Consider the following 23,425-nt stretch of genomic DNA (forward strand, 5'->3'; position numbering starts at 1 on the left):
TCTAGCTGCCCAGCCTAGGAAGGGCAACCACCCAGGCCGAGGCCCAGTGAACTTCTACACTCATGAGGAGGAGGAGGAGCAGGGGAACAGCCACATGCCTTCTCACAGCTGTTCCTCCACTGAGGAAAACTCCCAGGACTATCTTCATAGACTCCTGTTCCTGAAAGCCCCACTTAGCTCTGAGCAGCTGTCTAAGAACAGCAGCTGTTTGTAATTTAAGAAGGGGATGGGAAGCAAGAAGTAACCCCTGTGAAATCGCCAAGTCAAGACATTGTTTCTCATTATTGAATGGTAGGACAGATTCGCCAGTGAATCAAAACAGGCCTGTGAGAACCGGACTCTGATTTCATTACTGGCTAATTACGAGCAACATGCAAAAGGGCAGCCCAACTTTTCCCCCTCATCACTCACTTATACTCTCCAAAAAATTGTGAAAGGCAACCCCTTTCTTGGCCACAAGGAAGATGGAAGTTTCTGACGCATTGATCCTTCTGGCAGTTGATGGCAGCTCCCTTTTTCTTGCACACAAAGCAGATCTGCAAATGAGATCCCAGGCAGCGCTCAGGGTCCCAAGAAAGACACAGACATTCTGTGGCACATCATTCTATGGAATGAAAACTCTATGAAGCAATAGGCATTTCCTTTCTTCAGTTGACCTGAAAACTCTGGGGGCACCTTAAAGCTGAGTTTCAAGCAACACTAAGTTATTTTTTCCCCCAGGATGTTGCTCCCTCTCCTAACTTAGGATACCACATCCCAGAGAAGTATGCAACTTAAGAGAAGGACCAGTTGGGAAACCCAAGGGTCCTTTGACTTCTGAACCAGCGGCTAGGGAAAAGAACAGAAACAGAGGTGGTGTTCAGGGAGGTATGAGAAGAGGCCTACCCGAAGGCACCCATAGGATTCTAGGATTCTAACCTTCCTAGAAGCCCGGGCTGCCTCCTTTTTGATGTCTTCAGGCAGGAATCCATGGAAACCTCTGTTGGACTGGCCCCTCTGAGGCAGCTTGCTAGATAGGATCTGGGGGAGCAGTAGAACCAGGCTGTCAACATTGATGATCAGTGAAACAGTGCAGTGGGGTGAGGAGGATGACAGTGTTGAGCTAGGAAGTAGAGCTTGGTGGGATATATATACATTTACAGGGTAATTTACTTAGCAAAGGCTTATACAACATCAACTGTGCTCCGAGTGCTTTTCAAATATTGACTCATTTAATCCTCATAACAACCTCGAGAGGTAGATACTATCAATATCTTCATTTTATAGGAGGATTATGTGACTTGCTCAAGGTCAAAGGACTCCAGAACCTGGGCTCTTACATACCTCTGTGTTACACTGCCTCTCATTTACTGAGGATTGATTTTGTGTGCTGAGCCCTTTGGGGAAACAGTCCCTTTATATTGACTTATTTTATGTCCACTACAACCCTGTGATACAGATGCTATTTGGATCCTCATCTTACAGAGGAGCCCACTGAGGCCTAGGATGGTAAGTGACACGGCTGCGGTCACACAGCAAGGAGGCAGCAGAGCTGGCATTCACATTCAAGCCCACAGAACCCATAATCTTACCCCACTCACTATACTACCCCTTAGTACAAAACAAATACTCTTCTCATAGTATATTCTCTACAGGAAGGGAAACAGGGCTTTAAAATCTCCTGACTAGGGCTGTCTGGGTGGCACAGTTGGTTAGGTGTCTGACTCTCAGTTTTGGCTCAGGCCTTGATCTCAGGGTTGTGAGATCAAGAACAACCCACATTGGGCCCCATGCTCAGCACAGCCCCTCCCCCACCGTGTGCCTGTGCTTTCTTGCTCTCTCCCTCTCTCTCTTCCCAAATAAAAACAAGCCACTTAACTATAGTCATCCTGCCCTATTGGAAAAGGGGAGGAATTGAACTTTTCTTTAAAAACACAATTTTAAAGATTTCTCTTATTTTTTTAAAATATTTTTTTAAAAGATTTTATTTACTCATGAGAGACAGAAAGAGAGAGAGAGCGAGAGAGAGAGACTGAGAGGCAGAGACACAGGCAGAGGGAGAAGCAGGCTCCATGCAGGGAGCCAGATGTGGGACTCGATCCCTGGTCTCCAGGATCATGCCCGGGACCGAAGGCGGTACCAAACTGCTGAGCCACCCGGGCTGCCCAAAAGATTGGTTTTTTTGAGAAAGAGAGAGAAAATGAGCTGGGAGAGGGGCAGAGGGAGGGGGGAAGCAGATTCCCGGCTGAACAGGAAGTCCAATTCAGGACTCCATCCCAGGACCCCTGGACCATGACCTGAGCCAAAGGCAGCTGTTTAACCTACTGAGCCACCCAGGGTCTTTCATCTCTGAAAAGCCCCCAAAGTGGATTCTAGAATGGGAAATTAAGGAAAAGGATGATAAACTGTTCATGTACCCATAAACTGTAATGTAGGTGTCTGTACTTTGGAAGAATGTCAGCACCTCAGCCCCACCCTAAGAATCTCCCCAAAATACTGGGGAAGGTGCTGGACTTCCTACAGTGATTACATGTAATGTGTAATGGGGGCCCGGGTTATTTTGATATAGAAAAGGTGACCCTACACAGTTAGATGACTTGAAGACACTTGGATTATAGCTATGTTTTCCCAACTAGGCTTAAAACATATCTATTTTACACTAATCATCTCAGGGTTTTAGGGACTATATGAGTGATTTCTGTTTCCTTTATACTTCTAAGTAGTACTACTGTTTTCTACAATGAGCACATATCATTTCTATAGACAGAAAAATCAATAATGAAAGATTATAAATAACCTAAATGTCCTTTAAAAGTGGTTTGTTTTGGGGATCCCTGGGTGGCTCAGTGGTTTAGCGCCTGCCTTCGGCCCAGGGCGTGATCCTGAGGTCCTGGGATTGAGCCCTGGAATCGAGTCCTGGGATCAAGTCTCCCACCAGGCTCCCTGCGTAGAGCCTGCTTCTCCCTCTGCCTGTGTCTCTGCCTCTCTCTCTCTGTGTGTGTGTCTCTCATGAATAAGTAAATGAAATCTTAAAAAAAAAAAGTGGTTTGTTTTAATACTTTTTGGCACACCCATACCATGGAATACCAATTAACCTCTAAAAAGAAAAAAACTAGATCAATATGGAAAGATCTTCATAAGTGTCAAGAGGTAAAAAACAAGCAAAATACAAAACACTGTGTATAGTATGTTTATTTTTATGTTGAAAATGTGTATGCTTGTAAAGGCATTGAGATTAACCAAGACCGGACACCCAAATCAGACAGAACTTACAGAAGAGGAAAATCACAGACCAATCTTTCTCACGAGTAGAGGTATAAAATTAAACAAAATATTAGCAAATTGAATTTAGCACCATATAAAAAGGATAATACATCATGATCATGATCAAGCAGGGCTTATCCCAGAAACATAAGGTTTGCTTAACACTGAAAATTAAATTGCTCTAACAAACCCCATAAACAAAATAAAGGAGAAAAATGATCATCTCAATAGATGCAGAAAAAGTATTTGACAAAATTCAACACACATTCATGACATCCTCAGCAAACTAGAAATACAAGGAAACTTCTTTAATCTGATGAAAAGCCTACAGCTAACATCATATTTTAATGTTGAAAAATTGGATGCTGTCCTCCAACGTTGGGAGTAACACAAGGATGTTCACTCATGTAATTCTTATTCAACACTTGATCGAAAGTCCTAGCTACTATAACAAGGAAAAAAGAAGAACTGAAAGATGGAAATGAAGAAGTAGAACACTCTTTATTCACACTACATGATTGTGTACCCAGGAAATCCAAAGGCATTTACCACAAAGTTTATTTTATTTTTATTTTTTTAAAATTTTTATTTATTTATGATAGTCACAGAGAGAGAGAGAGAGGCGCAGAGACACAGGCAGAGGGAGAAGCAGGCTCCATGCACCGGGAGCCCGATGTGGGATTCGATCCCGGGTCTCCAGGATCGCGCCCTGGGCCAAAGGCAGGCGCCAAACCGCTGCGCCACCCAGGGATCCCCATACCACAAAGTTTAAAAATAAAAACTGTTGAACTAATAAGTGAATTTAACAAGATTACAGGATATAAAATCAACATACAAAATAAACTGCATTTATATATACCAACATCCAAACTTGAATTGAAATTTTAAAATACCATATACAATAGCATAAAAATCACAAAATATTTAGGCATTCATTTAATAAAAGATGTGTAAGATTTCTTCACTAAAAAAATTGCTGAATAAAAAATAAGTAAAAAAAATAAATAACACATTGCTGAGGCAAATTTTAGAGACTCAAATAAATGGGGAAATACATCACATCCATGGATTGAAGATTCAATATTACTTGTTAATTCTTTCCAAATTGATCTATAAATTCAATGCAATCTCAATCTCAACCCAAATAGGCATTTTTAAAAAGAAAAATTGACAAGCTAAATATAAGATTTATGTGGAAAAGGACCTGATAGCCAAAATAATCTTTAAAAAGATTGAGCTTATAATACTTAATTTCAAGACACTATGAAGTCACAATAATCAAGACAATGCAGTACTGTTGTAAGGATGATGCACAGATCAATGACATAAATAAATCATCCAAATCCACAGATACATGATCAATTGATTTCAATAAAGGCACCAAGGTAATTCAATGGGTAGACAAAAATTTCTTGGGACATACACAGAAAGCACTAACGATAAAATAATTGATAAACCGAACTTCATCAAAACCAAAAACGTTTGTTCTTCAAAAGATACCATTAAGAAAATGAAAAGGCATGCCATGGACTTGGAGAAAATAGTAACAATACACATATCTGAAAAAGGATTTGCATCCAGAATATACAAGAAATTCATATGAATTAAGAATTCAAAATAACCCTACTTTTACAATGGAAAAAATATTTGTACAGACACTTCACAAAAGAACATATGTGAATGGCCAGTAAGTACACAAAAAGAAGCTCAACATCTTAGGTCAACAGAGAAATACAAATTAAAACCATAATAAGTAAGATGCCAGTACAGACCTCATAGAATGCTAAAATTTAAAAGATTGACCATATCAAGTTCTGGCAAGAATATTGTGCAATTGGAACCCTCATAAATTGCTAGTGGGAGTGTAAACCGGTACAACCACTTTGGAAAGTGGTTTGGCAACTTCACATAAAGTTAAACATACAGTTTAGCACACAACCAATAAATCCACTCCTAGGCATTTGCCCAAGGGAAGTGAAAATGCATGTTCACAAAGAGGCTTCAACATGAATATTATAGCAACTTTATTCATAATAGCCCCCAAATAGAAACAGTTCAAATGTCCATCAACAGATGGATAAATAAGCCAATTACAAAATATTCATACAACAGAATACTGCTAGGCAACAAAAAGGCACAAGCTACCAATACATGCAACAACATGGATGAATCTCCAAAACACTGCATTGAATAAAAGAAGCCAGACACAAGAATACAATTGCTACATGAAGAGTAGAAGTAAGTATAAGACTAGGTGAAAGTAATCTTATACTGCAGAACAGTGATGATCTCTGAGGCAACTGACTGGAAGGGTATAGGTGGAAACTTTCTGGGGTGATGGAAATACTTTGATTTGGGTAGTGTTTACATGAGGATGTATGTTACATCCCCATGCTATAGGAGCTTATAAAAACTCATAAAACTGTATGCTTAAAATTGGTGCATTTTATAGTATGCAAATTATAGCTAATTTTAAAAAGCACAGTAGGAAAAATAGCTCTAAGGACAGTTGATAGCATGTGCTTCTGGGGAGAGGGAGAAAGATTGGGAGAGATTGTTTTGGGAAGTGACCTATTGTACATAACTTTATACTGTCAGGACTTTATAGCAGGTACATACAGTACTTTTTATTTATTTATTTACACATGTTACTTTTTAAAGACTAGATTTTAAAAAGAAAAAAGCTACTAAGACAAATAAGTAGGACTATGGATCTGAGGCTGGGTGAAAAACAAAGAACAGACTGTACAGCAAGAGCCATGAAACATTCAAAGCAAAGGGGACCTTATACTCACAAGACAAAAATAATGCACGCTGAGATTGTCTTTCTGAAGAAATTCCCCCAGTTTTTCGGGATCCCCAGGTTCTCGAAGGCATAGCCGGCAAACTGGAAGAAAGGATGTAAAGAATTCATTTTGGGAATACAAGGAGGATTGAGTATTGGGAAGAGGACATTTTGACAAGGATTAGGTTGGGATGAAGTGTTGCATGGTTATCAGTTAGGCCTTTGTATCATTTTGGTCACATTTGAGGAAGTTGGCTGCAGCTGCTCACTTTATATACTTTTATCTCAAGGGGCTTTAACTTGTTTCTTGAACTCTGGATGAACCATTTAAAAATCAAGGATGCTGAGTTCTTCAAGGTCTTAGAGAATTCTAGGAAGTTAAGTAGGATGGACAGTTAGAGAAGCAAGTTTAATGCCCTACAGAGGTGGCCTTTGCTGAGGTCAGAAGGCAGCGGTTGAATAGAACCTCCAGTCTTTCTTACCAGGCCTTGAAGATGGCTTCTTTTGGGTTACCCTCCTTGTCTTGGCAGATTTTCTATACAAGAGAAGGAAGAAGTACAAGGTAGTCTTTGAGGATCCTATCAACGCACCTTGTAACATTTCCCTCAAAATGCCTCCACGGATCTGATAAAGGACCAAAATATCAAAAGGCTAAGACATCAGTTTCTTTTTTTATTGTGTATTTTTTGCAAGTACAAAAGAGACCCACAAAGTTATTTGAATTATGTGAGATTGTAATTATCTTTCTGTTCCTATTAGCTGTGCTGCCTTGGTAGACTGGATGAATATAAGAGCAAATCCTCTTTTACTCTTTTACTGTCTCTTTTGCACCTACTCTGAATCTCTGGTGGTACCATGTACACACAGCATGACGAAATACTAAAACTGAGTGCGAATTTCCTATTGTGAGGCACTACTCTTGGCTTTTTACATGTATTAGGTCAGTGTATCTACAGAAGGCTCTAAAAAGTGGGTGCCATTTTAATGCACATTTTCCAAGTGAGGGAACTGAGGCATAAAGAAAAGAAGTAACCTGTCCTAGGTCACCTAGTGTCAGCAAGTGTTAGAGCCCGGATATGAATCTAGGCCGTAAGGCTCCAGAGCCAGCACTTTGCTACTGGGGACAGCCCTGGGCAGCTTCCAGGGGACCACTGGTGTGTGCTTCCACACTACCCAACCCCAGCCCTCAAGATCACAAAGGGAACAAAAAGTGCAGCATATACCATGGGTCTTTGGACCGTTTCTCCCAAACTCCCTTATGTCACACCTACTCTACCTCAATCTTTGACGTTCCTTCTTCTTTTCTTTTATAGTCTTCATTCGCTGCTGCCTCTCTCTCCTAACTTGAATTCTTCTATACTATTATGAGGACAATACAGGCTCTTCCAGCTGTAAACATAAACAGGGCTTGGTCAGCAATTTAATTCTACATTTGGTACCACAGGGTCAAAGTGACAGTGTACTTTAACTGCCAACCCATGTGACAGAATAAAGGACTCACCCAGTATCAACACTAGTAGTAGCCAATTAATGTTAAATCGCATCAAAACCGTTCTGGGCGTTTTACCTGTGTTAACTCACAAAACCCCTGTGCAGGAGGTACCATTACTATCCTGGTTTTCAAGATGAGGAGACTAAGACCCAGAGAGGTGACAGAGAGGCACTTGCCCAAGATCAGAGTTACTGCTATTGCTCAGCAGAGTGAGAATTGGAACCACCGCCTGACCTGACTAAAATGGGCCTTTGTTTTTTTCGTGCCTCCTAAATGCACGAGGTAGCTAGCACTCAGGATAAAGAGGCTCATTTTGCCTCCAGAGTATGTACAGGCGCCTTAATTCTACCCAGTAAAGGCTTGGACAAAGTAGCTCCTTCCAGGGAAAGGAGCCCCTGGGATTTCGGCTGCCGGAAGCAAGAGCTCCCTCTAGTGGCGGACAGGAGAGAGCACTGACAAATCAGCCCTTGCTTCCCGTCACCAGGCTCAGCCGGCCTCTGCGGTTCCGTCTGTTCCCGACCTTGGTCCAGATCTGGGCCGCGCGTAAAGCGTCCCGAGGTGGAGACGACGCCCTGCCGTCTCTCCCCCCACCACAGGTTTCGTTCCATTAGTTAAGAGGGAAATCCCTGAAACGGAAGGGACGATTGAAAAAGACCTAGAATTCACTGCCATGAAGGACTGTGTCTAGTCAGGGGAGAGGGGAAGGAGGATTGCGTTTCTTCAGAGGAGGGCTGAGTGAATCAGGTCACTCCGGGGAGAGGGACTCCAGCGCTCCTCGTCCTCAGAGGCCGGCTGGGGAGCGGCAACGTCTGCCAGGACTGCCCGTTGTTCTCCTTGGACACAACGGCTAAGGCCACTAACTAGCTGCTCGGAAAGCCAAGGCTGCGGCTCCTTCGTCAGCAAAAGCACTTGGCCGGGCTGGAAGAGGAGACAGGAGGCCGTGAGCCCGGGGATCCACTTTCGGGACTGCTGAGCGGCTCCGGGTCGCCTTTTTTTTTTTGGCGGGGGAAGGCGAGGGCGGGGCGGGGGGAGGGGCGGAGCGGGGAGTCCCGGCCCCCTAGCGACAGAAAGAAAACCTTGAAACGTCAGTTCTTGGCATCGCTGGATCAAGACGTTCCTGGAGTGGGGCTCTGTGCACACCGGGGTTAACGGGAAGCCGCAGCAGTCCTCAGAGCATCTGAGGAGGGACGCGGCCAACGCCGGCTTCCACGACTGCTCAGTCCAGAGATTTCCTACGAGCGGACGCTCCCTGCAAACGGTCACCAAGCGGTTCCGCTGGATGAGTGCTGGGTAAAGGCTTGTTGAAAGAAATTAAAAATAAAGTAGCGTGTTCGGCCCCGCCGCCGCAAGAATAAAACAATGATTTATTTGGAAAATACGTGTCGGTGTGGCCACAACCGTCCCCGGAGGTAACAGCCGGAGAAGGGGCTCAAGGAGCATCCCGCGGACGCCAGACCAGGCTCATGTCGCGCCTGCCGGGCGGCGGGTGCGGGGCCGGGCCGGAGACCGCGTCCGCCGCTCGCTCCTCACGGTCGCGCACGGGCCGCCGCTCCCGGCCGGGGCCGCCCGCCCAGCTGTCGCCGAGGGCGCTGCTGTCCGGAGCTTTAGTCGTTGTCACAAGCCGTGGTAGCTACCTCACGGGCGGCCGCCCCGCGCGGTGACTGCGCCGGCGAAGGGGGAGAGCGCGCAAACCGGGGCCGGGTCACGCGGACTGCGACCCGGGGAGCCTGCGGCCGCGGGGACCGCAGCGTCGCCAACCGTCCGTCCAGCTGGACCGCTAACGGCCGCGCGCCCTCCCCGCCCCACCCCTTCCTCTCCCACGGCCTGCGCCCGGCCCCGCCCCGGGCCCGCCTCGCCCCGCCTTTTCTTCTCGCGCGGCCAGCGCCCCGCCCCGCCTTCGCCCCGCCCCTCCCCGCCCCGCCTCGTCTTCTCGCGCGGCCAGCGCCCCGCCCCGCCTTCGCCCCGCCCCCCCTCGCCCCGCCTCGTCTTCTCGCGCGGCCAGCGCCCCGCCCCCACCTCGCCCCGCCTCTTCTCGCGCGGCCAGCGCCCCGCCCCGCCTTCGCCCCGCCCCTTCCCCTCGCCCCGCCCCCCCCCCGCGCGAGTGCCGGACCCTGGAGAATCGATCCAGCGGAAGACCAGCCCAGAGGCGGGGCGGAGAACGTCGCGCCGTGGTGACGTAGTGTCGCCGGCGCGGGCGGGTGACGCCAACTGGGCCCGTTGTCTGTGTGTGGGGCTAGGGGCTAGGGGCTAGGGGCCCCGGGGCGGCGGGGGCTCCCGGCGCGGGCGGCGGTGGGTCGGGAGGGCCTGGACATGGCGCTGAGGGGCCGCCCCGCGGGAAGATGAATAAGGGCTGGCTGGAGCTGGAGAGCGACCCTGGTGAGGAGGGCGCTGGGCGGGCCGGGGGCTGGGGAGGCCTGGTGCGCCCGAAACGCGCCCGCCTGACCACCGCCTGCCCCTCTTGTCGCCCCACCCAGGCCTCTTCACCCTCCTGGTGGAAGATTTCGGTAAGAGCCGCTCCTACCCGCCGGATCCGGGCTATCGGGGCCCACTCCCGTGCCCTCGCTCCACACCCAGGGGCTGCCCTTCCCGACTTCTTTCCTTCCCTGATCGCAGGTGTCAAAGGGGTGCAGGTGGAGGAGATCTATGACCTTCAGAGCAAATGTCAGGGGTGAGTGGCTTGGTGCCAGGGCCTTCCCTGACACCCTGAGAGCAAGGGAAGGGCCAGGGGAGGAGTGCCCCTCAAGGGAGGTAGAGTAGGAATCCCAAGTTATAAAATCTCATGCATGGAAGCACCTGTCTTTGGGTGCCCTCCTGACCAAGCTGATGTTTTCGTTTTCTCCCAGTCTTCCTTCAGCACCTCCCTTTGTGTAGTAGTCCCCTTCCCCCAGTACAAACCTAACCGTCCTTTGGAGTATAGTTCAGCTGCCTTTTCTGGTTGCCCAGCAGGAAGGCAGCCCCTTCTCTTGAACCCAGGTCACACAGTGCCTACTGTAGTTGACTAATTTCTGTTTTCATGTACTCGAGTGCCGGTGGCTTTAATCCCTTCTTAAAGGTCTTGTATTGATTGGTTGGTGTGTGGCATCTGGCAAGGCCCCTCTTGGGTGACCAACCTCAGGGCCTTGTCTTGGTGGTTCTGCAGAATAGAGGTGTGGAGGGACTACAGTGCATGAACTGAGAGGTCTGTTTTTATCTCCCAGGAAAGATAAATAGGGACTGACAATAGGTATTCGTTTGCTTCTTTCACTGCCCTGGGGCCTAGGCCTTGGAGTTCACAGTGAGAATTAGTGTTTAAATTCCTCGATCAGAGTTTTTTTCTTGCCTTACCAGTCTGTTCCTACCCTGTCGTGGGCCATGGGTTCCAGCTTTTCATCTCTTATCCCAGAACCATACACTTCATGAGGACACAGGGTATTCTGGAGCATTACAGCCAGAAGCTGAGCTTGACTCCCTGCGGCAGGCTTCTGGGTGTGAGGGCTCAGGGCCACTTTGAGCATTGCTGGAAAGAGGCCAGGGTAGAGGTGGGATCCGAGAAGGACACCTGAGTGGCAACACAATACATGGGAATAGGCAGGAAAAGAAAGGGGAGGCTGATTGCCTTCCCCCACTTGGCTGGTTTAGCTTTACCCCTTACTTTCCCCAGCCCAGTGTATGGATTCATCTTCCTGTTCAAATGGATCGAAGAGCGCCGATCCCGTCGCAAGGTCTCTACCTTGGTGGATGATACGTCCGTGATTGATGATGATATTGTGAATAACATGTTCTTTGCCCATCAGGTCTGCTGGGCTCTGTGTTCTGTTTGGAGGGTGGGATACTGCCATTGTCTTTGCTGGGAAGTGGAAGTTGGGGAAGGCAGGAGGAGGAGGAGACAGGCAGATAGCAGGAGTGGTGATTAGAGAAGTCCTCTGGCAGAAGGAACTGAGCGCTTATTCATTAAAGAAAAGGGAGTATCTTCAGAGCAGGGTGGTGTTGAGTCCTCAGACACTTGGGTATTTAGTTGAATGAACAAATGTGGGGGGAGGTGAGGGAAGCTGATGAGTTTTGTTGTCCAGCTAGGACTGTCCCTCTCTGGGTCCCCATTCTCAATGAGTGTGGCTTGGGGTGAGGCATGCTGCATGTGAGTGACTGTTCTTGGGTTTCACAGCTGATCCCCAACTCTTGTGCCACTCATGCCCTGCTGAGTGTGCTCCTGAACTGCAGCAGTGTGGACCTGGGGCCCACCCTGAGTCGCATGAAGGACTTCACCAAAGGCTTCAGCCCAGAGGTAGGCCGTGGTACCTCACTCCTGGCTCTCAGCTTGCCAGGCACATCTGACTCCCAAGCCTACTTGTAAGGCTACCACATGGCATTTGACACCATGAAGCCATTTCCTTTTCTTTCTTTTTTTTTTTTTTTTTTTTTTTTTTTTTGCCATTTCCTTTTCAAATTATTTATATGATGTTTGACCCTTAAATTTTAGTCCCAATTGTCAGGAAAGACCTAAGGAGGAAAGGAACATTCCTTAAGTGATACTTTGTTAGGACTTTGTCAGGTCTGTGTCTGGCCATGTTGCTCTCCAGTGTCCACTCATAATGTGCAAGAATAACTCCATCCTTCTCGGGCTCAGGAGTTCTCTTCTGTCCCCACTGACCTCTCAGGAGAATCCATCTGTGCTTCTTCAGGTTCCTGGAATGCCTCCAGGCCTATTTTCCAGAGCTTTGCTTCCCACCCTGAGGTCCAGCTGAGAAGTTGTTTTGATGTCTTATTTCTTTCTCTCTAGAGCAAAGGATATGCAATTGGCAATGCCCCAGAGTTGGCCAAGGCACATAATAGCCATGCCAGGTGTGTGGGAGCTGTGGGAACTGATGGGAATTGGGGTAGGAAGGGTTGTCCTGTTCTGGGCCCTGAGTCTGTCCTTCCCTAGGCCGGAGCCACGCCACCTCCCCGAGAAGCAGAATGGCCTTAGTGCTGTGCGGACGATGGAGGCGTTCCACTTTGTCAGCTATGTGCCTATCACGGGCCGGCTTTTTGAGCTGGATGGGCTGAAGGTCTACCCCATTGACCATGGTAGGGACCTTTTGGGTTTTTCTGCTTACCTTCTGGGGAGCTAGGGCTCAGGGTCCTGAGGTGTTTGGGACCCAGTGGCAGGGGGTGGGGGTTGACATCTGTCTCTGGCTGGAAGGCACCCTGCACACACTATCTGACTACCCCCAGACTCCCTGACTCAACTGCTCTCTATCTTCCTTCCCATTCCCAGCCTACCCAAACTCAGGGCTTCCCACCTGCTCACTCCTCATCTTGGTCTTCCCTAGGGCCCTGGGGGGAGGATGAGGAATGGACAGACAAGGCTCGGCGGGTCATCATGGAACGTATCGGCCTGGCCACTGCAGGGTAAGGGCTCTAGGCTTGCCCTGCTCTCTGGAGCTGTGCCCCCATCGGGAGGGACACAGAAGAGGGAAAGCATGGAGGCCACATTACTCGTGTAAGGCCAGATCAGCTTAGATCTTGGGCCTCCCAACTCCTTGCCCTATGTCTCACCTAGGCTTTCCTATGGCCTGCTTTGGGACAGACTGGGGAGGGGCCTTGGTGGAACCCTAGGTGGCCCAGGCTTGCTGGCTTACTTGCTGAAGGCCCCTCACTCAGCTCATCGGAAGGTATCAGCTCAGCTGCCTAGCATGCAGTGCTAGCTGCTGCCTGCCTTTTGGGGTGGAGCTTATACCTATGGCTATAGTTGTGACTTCCGGGAGCCCTGCCAATTTGTTCGCTTCAACCTGATGGTGGGGCTGTGGTGGGAGCTGCTCTCACGGCTGCGGCTGTGACTGCAGGGAGCCCTACCATGACATCCGCTTCAACCTGATGGCGGTGGTGCCCGACCGCAGGATCAAGTATGAGGCCAGGCTGCACGTGCTGAAGGTGAACCGTCAGACAGTCCTGGAGGCCCTGCAGCAGGTGGGGGCCCCTCCTGCCATCCCTCTTCCCCCCACTGGGGCACATGTCTCTGATTCTCAGATCACTCTTTATTGTGGACCTGTTGAACTTCAACTGACCATTCCTTTCCTCTGCTTTCCTTGTGGAAAAGCTGGGACTCGGGGTGGGAGTGGGAATAGCTTCTTAAAGAAGGTTTGGGTTCGGCTATTGTCTTTCATTGTGAGGGAATGGATAGTGCCAAGGCCCTTTGCTTCCACGGAGCAGCTGGGGTCTGCTTTCACTCCTCTGAGCCTTGGATTCTGTTTTTAGCTGATCAGGGTAACACAGCCAGAGCTGATTCAGACCCACAAGTCTCAAGAGCCACAGCTGCCTGAGGAGTCCAAACCAGCCAGCAGCAAGTCCCCCCTGGCGCTAGATGCAGGCAGGGCCACAGCAGCCTCCGAGGGCACTCACACAGGTACCAGGGATCTGGGTGCCTCCCCTTCACCTCATAGCCACCCCATCATAGCTTGAGCTGAAAGGCACAAGCAGAGCGTGTCTTCTTGTATGGATGCACTTGGGCAGTGGTTCAGGGGCTCCTTTGGGAGGTGCCTGTAGCCCTCCTTGAAACATGGAGAGCAGTCCTCCCCTAAAGAAAGGCACCTGTAAAGGGTGGACATTACCACAGCCCCTGAGCCTTCTCTAGAGTAAATATTCCCTTTCTGGTTTTCTTAAAAGGTTTTTTTTTTTCCTGCTTCCCTCCCTTTTTCCATCTCATCCTTCTGTCTTATAATGGGCCCATGACCCAGAGCTTGCTGACTCTCATCCCGTCAGCTAGTGTACCTGTTCTTCTTTGGCAAGGGAGGAGGAAGCAGTGCTATGTCTGGTGGGTGTCTGATGGGTTATCTTGAGGATCTGGCTGAATGTCCTGCCTGTGCTCCTTTTCTCTCAGATGGTGTGGAGGAGGTAGCTGGTTCATGTTCTCAAGCCCCAACCCACAGCCCTCCCAGCAAACCCAAGCTGGTGGTGAAGCCTCCAGGGAGCAGCCTCAATGGGGTTCCTCCCAACCCCACTCCCATCGTTCAGCGGCTGCCGGCCTTCCTGGACAACCACAACTATGCCAAGTCCCCCATGCAGGTGAGCTGGGAGCACCCTTGCTCAGGTTCATTCAGTATTCTCTTGCGAGGCTGCAACAAGCAATTTCTTAAGGTGGTTCCTTGGTGTCCACCCTATACCAAGGCCTAGGTGGCCAAGTCTCTCTGTTACCCAGAAGCCCCCATAGGGGCTTAGAGAGGCAGAGAGAACTCTAATTTTCAGTCCACTCACACAGCATTGGGGCAAGATGTTTAGGGCACATTCCTTGGTATTATTCTATGAGGTAGGTTTTGCTGGCAAAGTAAAGGCAAATGTTTCAGGGGTGCTCCGTTTGTCTTAGAAGCCTTGCGTAGGCAGGTCGTGTGGGTGGACAGCAGCCTCCCCAGGAATCCAGGGTGGGCTCTGGAGTAACTGGGGTTCAGTGGACTCGAGCTGGAGAGCCTTATTGCCTTTCTGGCTATGAGTGCTGTCTCCAGCCTGGATTGACTGGTCCCTGCTTATGGCTGCCCTGGGTCTCTGCCTCAGGAGGAGGAAGACCTGGCAGCAGGTGTGGGCCGCAGCCGAGTTCCAGTCCGCCCACCCCAGCAGTACTCCGATGATGAGGACGACTATGAGGATGATGAGGACGACGACGTGCAGAACACCAACTCTGCCATCAGGTCAGCCTCGGCTCTGGAAGACTAGAGGCTCAAGTACTGCTGATCCTATCTTGAATATTCTAGCCCATGCTTGAGGTTGCCCTTTAGCATATAACACTGAGCACCTACTGAGTACAGGGTCCTGTGGGAGGCTGGCACACAGGGGCTGACTCCAGGAGGGCTTAGGGCAGTGTTGAAGACATGTAACCAGACAACAAGGCATGTCCTGTTGGGAGGTGGCCTTTCAGCTAGGCCTCAAAGGATTGGATGAAGCAGGGATGGAGGAGATGGGGCGGGGAGGAGTTCTATCCAAAGACGTGGCATTGGCAGAAGGCCAGAGTGAGGCTGCTGGCATAGACGTGTCCTTTGAGAACACATGGCTGGGCTTTTGGAGCTTCGGGTGCCTGGCTGGGAGGGTTAGGGTGCGGGACCAAGTATGAGGAGCTGCAGTGTCACTCCCTGGAGGCCAGGATGTGTCCAGGGCTATTGTGGGCATTGCTGGGCGGGGTCACTTATCCCCTTCCCTTGGCTCACCTCTCATTGGGCCCCCTAGGTACAAGAGGAAGGGTCCAGGGAAGCCAGGGCCACTGAGTGGCTCTGGAGACGGGCAGCTGTCGGTGCTGCAGCCCAACACCATCAACGTCTTGGCTGAGAAGCTCAAAGAGTCCCAGAAAGACCTCTCAATTCCTCTGTCCATCAAGACAAGCAGCGGGGCAGCAAGCCCAGCCGTGGCAGTCCCCACACACTCACAGCCCTCGCCTACACCCAGCAACGAGAGCACAGACACAGCCTCCGAGATCGGCAGTGCTTTTAACTCACCGTTGCGGTCTCCCATCCGCTCAGCCAACCCAACACGGCCCTCCAGCCCTGTCACCTCCCACATTTCCAAGGTGCTTTTTGGAGAGGATGACAGCCTGCTGCGTGTTGACTGCATCCGCTACAATCGTGCTGTTCGTGACTTGGGTCCTGTCATCAGCACGGGCCTGTTGCACCTCGCCGAGGACGGTGTGCTGAGTCCCCTGGCGCTGACAGGTGGGCCTGGGACTGGCTCACTGGCCACTTGGTGGACGGAGGAGGGAGGTGGCCAAGTGACCACCAGGTGTCCTGCACTCTGAAGGGTCTTCTTATGCCTTCTTTTCCCAGAGGGTGGGAAGGGTTCCTCACCCTGCAGCAGACCAAGCCAAGGCAGCCAGGGGTCCAGCAGCCCAGAAGAGAAGGAGGTAGTGGAAGCTGTGGACAGCAGAGAGAAGCCTGGGTTGGCCAGGCCTGGTGAGCCCTTGAGTGGGGAGAAGTACTCCCCCAAGGTGAGTTCCTTTGCAGCTTTCTCTTCTCATCTTGCCAGAGGGAAGGGCCTGAGGCACTGTTGCTCAGGTGCTGGGGTCTTGGAGTTCTGGTATAAAGGTTAGTGGCTGAGGCCAGGCGCCAGGAAGACTGTCTGGGTCGGGGAGCAGCAGGGGCCTTGGTGGGCTCTGTGGACTCTGGCTGCTTCTCCTTGCCTCCAGCTGCCTCTTGGTGTGTGTGTGGGGGGGGGGGGGACTTGATGCTGGCCAGCCCCCCTCAGGGGGGCATTGTGGGATTTTGGCAGGAGCTGCTGGCACTGCTGAAGTGTGTGGAAGCAGAGATCGCAAACTATGAGGCCTGCCTCAAGGAAGAAGTGGAGAAGAGGAAGAAGTTCAAGGTGGGTCACCTTTCTCCCAGCTGCTGGTCCTCTGCCCATCTCTTCCCCGAGATGCGACCTCCTGAAGTCAGCTGGCAGCTGCTCTGGGGCAATGGGCTACAGTGTTCATTCTTCTCTCCCACAGATTGATGACCAGAGGCGGACCCACAACTATGATGAGTTCATCTGTACCTTCATCTCCATGCTGGCCCAGGAAGGTGAGGGGACTTCGCACTGCATCTTACCTGGCATGCCCCGCTGAGAGCCATGTCCCTCAGGCCTCTTATGGTGCTTGAGCAGACTGGGGCTCAGGGATGCCTGAGGGAGCCTCGGCTCCTGGCCGGGGCTTGTGGCCCATTGAGTGGGTGGCTGCTGTGCATCCAGCCACCTGTTCAGTGGCCTCCGCCTCTTTGCAGGCATGCTGGCCAACCTGGTGGAACAGAACATCTCCGTGCGGCGGCGCCAAGGGGTCAGCATCGGCCGGCTCCACAAGCAGCGGAAGCCCGACAGGCGGAAACGCTCGCGCCCTTACAAGGCCAAGCGCCAGTGAGGACTGCCGGCCTGTACTCTGCAGCCCGCTCTTGCCGCATGGCCCTCACCAGGGCCCCTTCCCTGCCCCACTCCCCCTCTTCCCAGTATTACTGAATAGTTCCAGCCAGAGAGCCCAGCTCCGGGAATGGGACCCAGGCTGGATTCCCTGCATTGTGCCCCAGGGCCTGGCAGGGCCGCTCAGCCCCATAGTGCTCTGGAAGCAGCAGCTGGAGCTGGGGCGCAGTGAGGTGCTGCAGCTTCCTCCACAGCCGGCTGTGGAGTGGCAGGACCTGGCCTTTCTGCCTTGGCAGCAGAGTATATATTTTACCTACAGAGACGTCTATTTTTCTGGGCTCTAACCCATCTTGCCACCACTGTGTTGACATAGCCAGCTTCCTGACTGCATTCTTTCCAACAGTTGTCATCCTGGTGGGCCCAGGTCCCTGCGTCATGCTGGAGTCATGACTGCAGGGGCACAGCTGGGGGCCTGGGTGGGCGTTGGGCCCTGCTGCTCTAGCCTCAGCCGCCAATCGTCCCTGTTGTGAGGAAGCCAGGTCTGCTCTTCCTCCTGGGAGAGCTCCAAACTCAGGGACCCGGCTGCTAGGCTGGATGGGGAGTGGGGTGTCCTAGTAGGGGTGGGATGAGCAGCCTGATGGGGTCCCACGCCTGAGCAGAGAGCCGTTTTTTGGCCTTTAAACTCCCTTCCTGGCTTCAGCAAGGCTCGGGCTCTTTGCCTTCAGTGTTGTAGCCCTGGCAATGGGCCTGCCTTGGGCTCCTGGGCTCTGTCCTTGGAGCCTGGGGTTCAGAGGAGCCCCTGCCCAGCCCCTCAGTATTACCATGTCTCCCTCTTCTTAGGGATAGCAGAGACAGAGCAGCTTGCAGGAAGCTGACACCACTCCCCGCCATGCCAGCTTCCTCAGCCTCTGCAGGGCACTCGGTGGGGGACAGCAGGACTAAGTAGGACAACCAGTTGGAACCCCACTGTTCCCAAAGGGCCTAATGCCAAGGGGTGACGAGCCCAGCACTGTCTTCTGGAGCTCAGGCCCCAAACGTAGCTCCATGGCCTCTGCCAGTTGGCTTTGGAGGTGATCTAAGCAGCCCCCTTATCTGTACATAGTGACTGGGGCAGGGGATGGCTGGCCAGTATAGCAGCTGACTTCTCTGGCCCCTGTAAATATTGGATCAATGAATGAATAAACTCTCCTAAGAAATGACCTCTCCTGTGGTTGCTGGCCTAAGATTTATAGGCCAGGCTGTGGTAGGAGTGAGGACCTAACCAAACCTGGGCCCAAGGTCCTGTGATCAGAAAGATGAGAAGTAAGTATTCTCAGGCATCGATGTTTCTGGGGCAGAGATTCTTGGGACCCTAGATCCAGGAGTTAGAATCTGAGCTGAGGAGGGGCTTTGGGTGGAGTGTGGAACCTGAGGAAGACACTGGGAGGAGAGAGCCATGGCTTTCATCCAGTTCTGATGGCCCCGTGACCTGAACAGATGCTGGGTCTCTGAGTTGAGGAGGCAAGGCAAGGAGGCCTCTAGCCCTGCCTGGTGTGCTGTCCCTGGAGAGGCCCCCTGGAGGGCTCAGCTCTACTCGTGTTGTATTTGGACAGGTCCAGCAGGTCAAAGCTGCTACTTCTGCCATGTCTCCACTGCTCACCACGATCACCCTTGAGGCTGCTGCAGCCCCTCACCCCCACTGTTGTCCTGGTTGTGAGTCCTGCAGAGCGGCACTGACAAAGGCAGCTGAGGCTCAGTGGAACTGCTTAGAAAACAACTTTAATGGCCTCAGCTCCTCTGTCCTGAATCTAGTAGTCCAGGGCACAGATGAGGGCCACACCACGCTTTATCCAGTGTCGCTGGGGCTGATTGGAGGGGATCTCCACAGCAATGACGTAGTTGGTGGAGTGGCCCGTGGTTGATAGTGTTCCTGGGCAGGCAAGAAGTGGGGAGGGTTAGGCTGCTGGTCACAAGAACAGGGACTGGGTAAAAGCAATGGACTCCGCCAACTGAGCTGGAGCAAGCAGGGGCCTTGACCCAAGGGGGAGCCAGACTGGTGACTGGGTCTGGCCAAGGCTCTGGCCTGCCCAGGGTTATGGCGCTGTTGACGACGGGAATGGGAGAGTTGATGCCTCTGCTCATTCCCTGTTGGATCCAGCCCAGGCCCACCTCCCCTTCAAGCCTCCATTAACCTGTCTGAACTGTTAGCAGCCTAGGGCTTCCAAGACCCGGGTGAGGCCGGCTGAGGGAAGCAAGAGGAGGGTGAGCTCCGGGGCCACTGCCCACAGAATGAGCCCAAGTTCTGGGCATTACCCTGCCTGCTGCTGGTTTAGCTCTGTCCTGGCCAGGTTGCTCTCAGGAGTGCTGATCGGCTTCTGTTGGCCATCCGGTTCAGCTAACCTGTCCAGTTAGGCTGGCCCAGTCCTGAGCCCCCACCTGTGGTGCGGGTTCCCCACCCTGGCCCCATACCAGCTCGGGTCAGTGTCTTGTAGATGGGACACAGGTAGAAGTTCTGGTCCTGAGTCTTGCGGTTGTGCGTAGGCACAAGCCAGATAACAGCCATCTCTGTGTATAGTTCCTTGGACCGAGATTCGGCCAGTTGGAAGGCTGCAGGGTCCCAGCGGGCCCCTTCCAGGAATAGCCCATGAATGTAGCACCCCTCCTTGGGCCTTTTCTTGAGCTCTGACACTGACTGCTGCATTACCTGTGGTGGGCACAAAGACATGCCCCCCACGTATAAACACCTGGAATCTGGGCTAGGATTTAGGTTAGGAGGCACAGACTCCCTTCTGAGAGCCTACGTGCCCATTATTCACCCACTACTTCAGCTGGCAGCCTGTGGTCTGTGTCCTGCCCCTAGGGGTTTCCTGGGGGCTCAGAGCCTCTTCTGGCTTGGCTCTTGCCACCCTAGCCCTACTCAAGACCCCCTGACTGCCAGCCAGCTGTGGCTTCAGCACCCCTCCTTTCTGGGCCATACCCCAGCCTTCCCCTGGCCTGACCTTGGCTGTATGCAAACCTTGAAATCAAATGAGATGGTGTCAATGGAGATGACAGACTTGCGGGCAAAGTTCTGGAGTGTGCCTGTCAGGAAGGCCTGGGGGAAGAAGAAGCCACTGATCCAGAAGACAGCTGGGATGCCCCCTTGGATCCAGGCCTGCAGGAAGTCCAGGCGCTGCATCAGGTCCATGACCCATGAGGACAGAGGCTTGAGCGATGGGTAGGCCTTAGCGTTCCAGAGCTCAGGCACAGTGTTGTTGTACAGGCTGGTAGCCATCAGCTCCAGCTGCGAGGACATCACCACCAGCCCCTTGAGTGCCTTGAGGAGGTCTCGCAGCGTCTCTGTGATTACCTGCAGCAGCCGGTTGTACCTATGGGGCCAGTGGCAAAGAAGCGAGCAGTGGTCCAGGGCCATCTGGCACTATCTGTACTCCCCAGTTGTAGGCCACAGACAGAAAAACAATGGCGGAACGTGGGGCTAAGAGCACAGAGCTGAGTTGGGCAGCCTGGGTACTGATCTCAGCTCCTTAGCAAATGTGTAAACTTAGGTCACTTAACTATTTTGGGCCTTGGTTTACTCATCTGTGAACTGGGAACAACTTGGTTGAGTTAGAGCACAGACTTGGCATGGTACCTGGCCCATAGGTTGCTGTCATTTCTCTGTAATAATAACTCTCCATAAGAACTCAGGTCTGGGGGGCGAGGGGGTTTACCGAATGACCTCCTGTACTAGCACTGTGTTCATTGACTCCTCATACAGCACGGGGTACTTGGCCACCACCATCTGCAAGTTGATGGGCTCAGGAACCTGGAGCAGAACATTGTGGGCCACATCCTCCACTATCTGTGGGGGCAAAGGGACACGGGGACGGGGGTCAGGGCCAGCACACCTTAGTTCTTGCAGGGTTCCACATGCACAGAGTTCCCTCTGGGGGAGCAGGCAGGATACTGGGGGGAGCCCTGCCCAACCTGTGGGCCCCTTCCCCCTGCTGCCACCTACCTCCTCCCGGCCCAGGCTGCCCATAGAGGATGATTTGGGTTGCAGCTGGATGATGGCACCAAACAGGGCATAAGTCTCATTCTGGGCAAAGGTGATGTTGGCATTGTCATGCAGGCCGAAGATCTCAGGCATGTCATTGAGAGGGAGGCCTTTGATGTAAGAGAGGTAGCCCTAGAGGGTGGGAGGGCCACACCTGAAGCCTCGCCCTACCCCTAGCCGGTGGGCGGTCCTCCAGTTAAGCACAACTCTCACTTGTCTCCCCAACTTGTAACCCTTACACATCTCCCTCTTCTTGGGACTGCATGGCTTCTGAGGCGCTGTGTGGGGAGCCTTTGCTTCCCCCGCCAGCCCTCTTCCTGCTGCCATGCTGCTCCTTGCTCCTTCATTCAACTCCTCCAAGCAGTCACGCTTCCCTCCTTACAATGATGACCCACACTCCAACAGCCAACCCGGCCCCTGCCAGCTCCGCCACACATCTTAGCAGAAGCACCATTTCCTCTGGGACCCCTTGGAGGAGCTGCTGCTGCCTCAATTGAATAATTATGCTCAGGCTGTGGCCGGGAAGCCAGAGTTCACCTCTCCCCACACAGCCTGAGCTCCAGGGGCAGAGACTCAGTGTCCACCTTCCTCACTGTGGCTATCTCTGTGGGATGGGGTAATCCATGAAAAGCAGCTGCTGGAGGGCCGGGGCCACGCCTCCTCCCACCCAGCACCTGAGGGTGTTTAGGGCACCAGCCGGCAGGCTTACATTGAGGTCGTAGGTAGGCTGGATCTGGTGGTAGACGCCTGAGGCGCTGTAGCTATGCTCGTGGTGGAGCACGGAGGGGTTGTAGTAGTCTTCCAGGATGTTCATGACGCAGCGACGGTCCCAGTCATCAGTGACACGGCCCCCATAGTTTATCTCCCCGGCTGTGTACTTGAGGACCTACAGGGCAGGTGTGAGGGCCCCCACAAGCACCCAGCACCCCACCCTAGCCTGTCCCTGGCCCACCTTGTAGGGGATGTCCTCATATTCATCCAGAAACATCTTGAGTTGGCTGATACAGATGCGCAGGTCCCCGTCTGTGAACTCATAGGGGATGTTGAAGCCCAGGGCCCCAAACTTGCGGCGCTCCAGGGCATTCCCGTGGAACAGGCACAGGGATAGCAGAAGGGACTTGAACTCCATCACCTGTGAGAGGCAGGGGAGTGAGGGGCAGGGCCAGGCCCCAGGCATGGCGATGGGGAAGGGTGTACCCCTCACACCTCACCTTGTGGCAGGAGTTGAGGAAGTCATCGCTGAGGCTGCTGTAGGACTTGAGCAGGTTGGCCTTGACGCCACGCGGCGGCTCGATGGTCATCTTGGAGCCATTCTGCAGGATGGACACTGGGAACTTGTTGCTGGGCAGGCTGGTGAGCCACAGGCGGAAGTCCCGGTGCACCTGGTGGCCACATACCACATGAGCTCCTTCCTACCAGGAGCTCTGGGCCACCTGCAGCATGACCCTCCCCCTGGGTGGGCCGGGCCAAGCTAGGCTGTGCAGACCACTGATTAAGAATATGGTCTTGGGGCACCTGGGTGGCTCAGCAGTTGAAGGGTTGAGCCTCTGCCTCTGGCTCAGGGCATGATTCCCTGGTGATCAAATCTCGCATCAGGCTCCCGGAGGAGAGACTGCTTCTCCCTCTGCCTCTGTCTGTCTCTCATGAATAAATAAGTAAATAAATAAAATCTTAGAAAAAAGAATATGGGCTTTATCAGGTAATGATCTCAGGGTTGTGAGATCAAGCCCTGGTCTGCTCCACACTGGGTGTGTAGCCTGCTTCAGATTCTCTCTTTCTCTCCCTCTGCCTCTACCCCTCAATAAAAAAAGGAATAGGGGCTTTGGCAAGTCCCAGGGTCACCAGTCTATGCTGGGTGGACTTGGGCAAGTCACATCAACACTGGTAACAGTAACTCAGGGAGCCATTGAGAGGATGAATCTAGCTGAGGCTTGTTTCATCCATATATCACTTCCCGAGTGCTGTGTGCCAGGCTAGGACGATCTCTATGGGACAATCTCCCTCAGTCTTGGCTCCTGGATGGATGCATTAGCAGCCTCTTCAGCAAAGGAGGACATTGGGTCTGTGGCAA

At 52.1% G+C, this 23,425-nt stretch overlaps 3 protein-coding genes across 4 annotated transcripts in view; 1 reads left to right on the forward strand and 2 right to left on the reverse strand.

The window, feature by feature from the left end:
- PHF7 (PHD finger protein 7) overlaps positions 1-9,218 on the reverse strand; it is an 11,968-nt gene extending 2,750 nt beyond the window's left edge. The window contains exons 1-6 of one of the 2 annotated variants that reach the window (XM_072788082.1): positions 8,597-9,213; positions 7,305-7,417; positions 6,511-6,563; positions 6,039-6,130; positions 919-1,020; positions 412-536 (exon numbers count right to left, since the gene is read on the reverse strand). In XM_072788082.1, the coding sequence (XP_072644183.1) occupies positions 412-536; positions 919-1,020; positions 6,039-6,130; positions 6,511-6,563; positions 7,305-7,348 (416 nt within the window). In that variant the 5' untranslated portion in view covers positions 7,349-7,417; positions 8,597-9,213. Of the gene's footprint in view, positions 1-411; positions 537-918; positions 1,021-6,038; positions 6,131-6,510; positions 6,564-7,304; positions 7,418-8,596 lie in introns of both variants that reach the window. The other variant, XM_072788083.1, reaches the window with a different exon arrangement.
- A 485-nt stretch (positions 9,219-9,703) lies between these two features.
- Positions 9,704-18,538, forward strand: BAP1 (BRCA1 associated deubiquitinase 1). The gene is made up of 17 exons (XM_072788084.1): positions 9,704-9,896; positions 9,995-10,024; positions 10,134-10,188; positions 11,161-11,293; positions 11,662-11,781; positions 12,277-12,338; positions 12,421-12,563; positions 12,809-12,887; positions 13,322-13,445; positions 13,734-13,881; positions 14,356-14,540; positions 15,024-15,157; positions 15,690-16,168; positions 16,280-16,440; positions 16,722-16,814; positions 16,939-17,011; positions 17,210-18,538. The coding sequence occupies exons 1-17, from the start codon at positions 9,860-9,862 to the stop codon at positions 17,341-17,343; spliced, it is 2,190 nt and encodes a 729-aa protein (XP_072644185.1). The 5' UTR covers positions 9,704-9,859; the 3' UTR covers positions 17,344-18,538.
- Positions 16,047-23,425, reverse strand: part of DNAH1 (dynein axonemal heavy chain 1) — an 84,893-nt gene continuing 77,514 nt past the window's right edge. Inside the window, exons 71-78 of the mRNA XM_072788101.1 lie at positions 22,566-22,736; positions 22,307-22,486; positions 22,064-22,240; positions 21,316-21,486; positions 21,029-21,159; positions 20,335-20,686; positions 19,788-20,022; positions 16,047-19,248 (exon numbers count right to left, since the gene is read on the reverse strand). Coding sequence (XP_072644202.1) covers positions 19,127-19,248; positions 19,788-20,022; positions 20,335-20,686; positions 21,029-21,159; positions 21,316-21,486; positions 22,064-22,240; positions 22,307-22,486; positions 22,566-22,736 — 1,539 coding nt within the window. The 3' untranslated portion in view covers positions 16,047-19,126. The remainder of the gene's footprint in view (positions 19,249-19,787; positions 20,023-20,334; positions 20,687-21,028; positions 21,160-21,315; positions 21,487-22,063; positions 22,241-22,306; positions 22,487-22,565; positions 22,737-23,425) is intronic.

Source organism: Canis lupus, chromosome 19 (assembly GCF_048164855.1).
Source record: "Canis lupus baileyi chromosome 19, mCanLup2.hap1, whole genome shotgun sequence".
Classification (NCBI taxonomy): domain Eukaryota; kingdom Metazoa; phylum Chordata; class Mammalia; order Carnivora; family Canidae; genus Canis; species Canis lupus.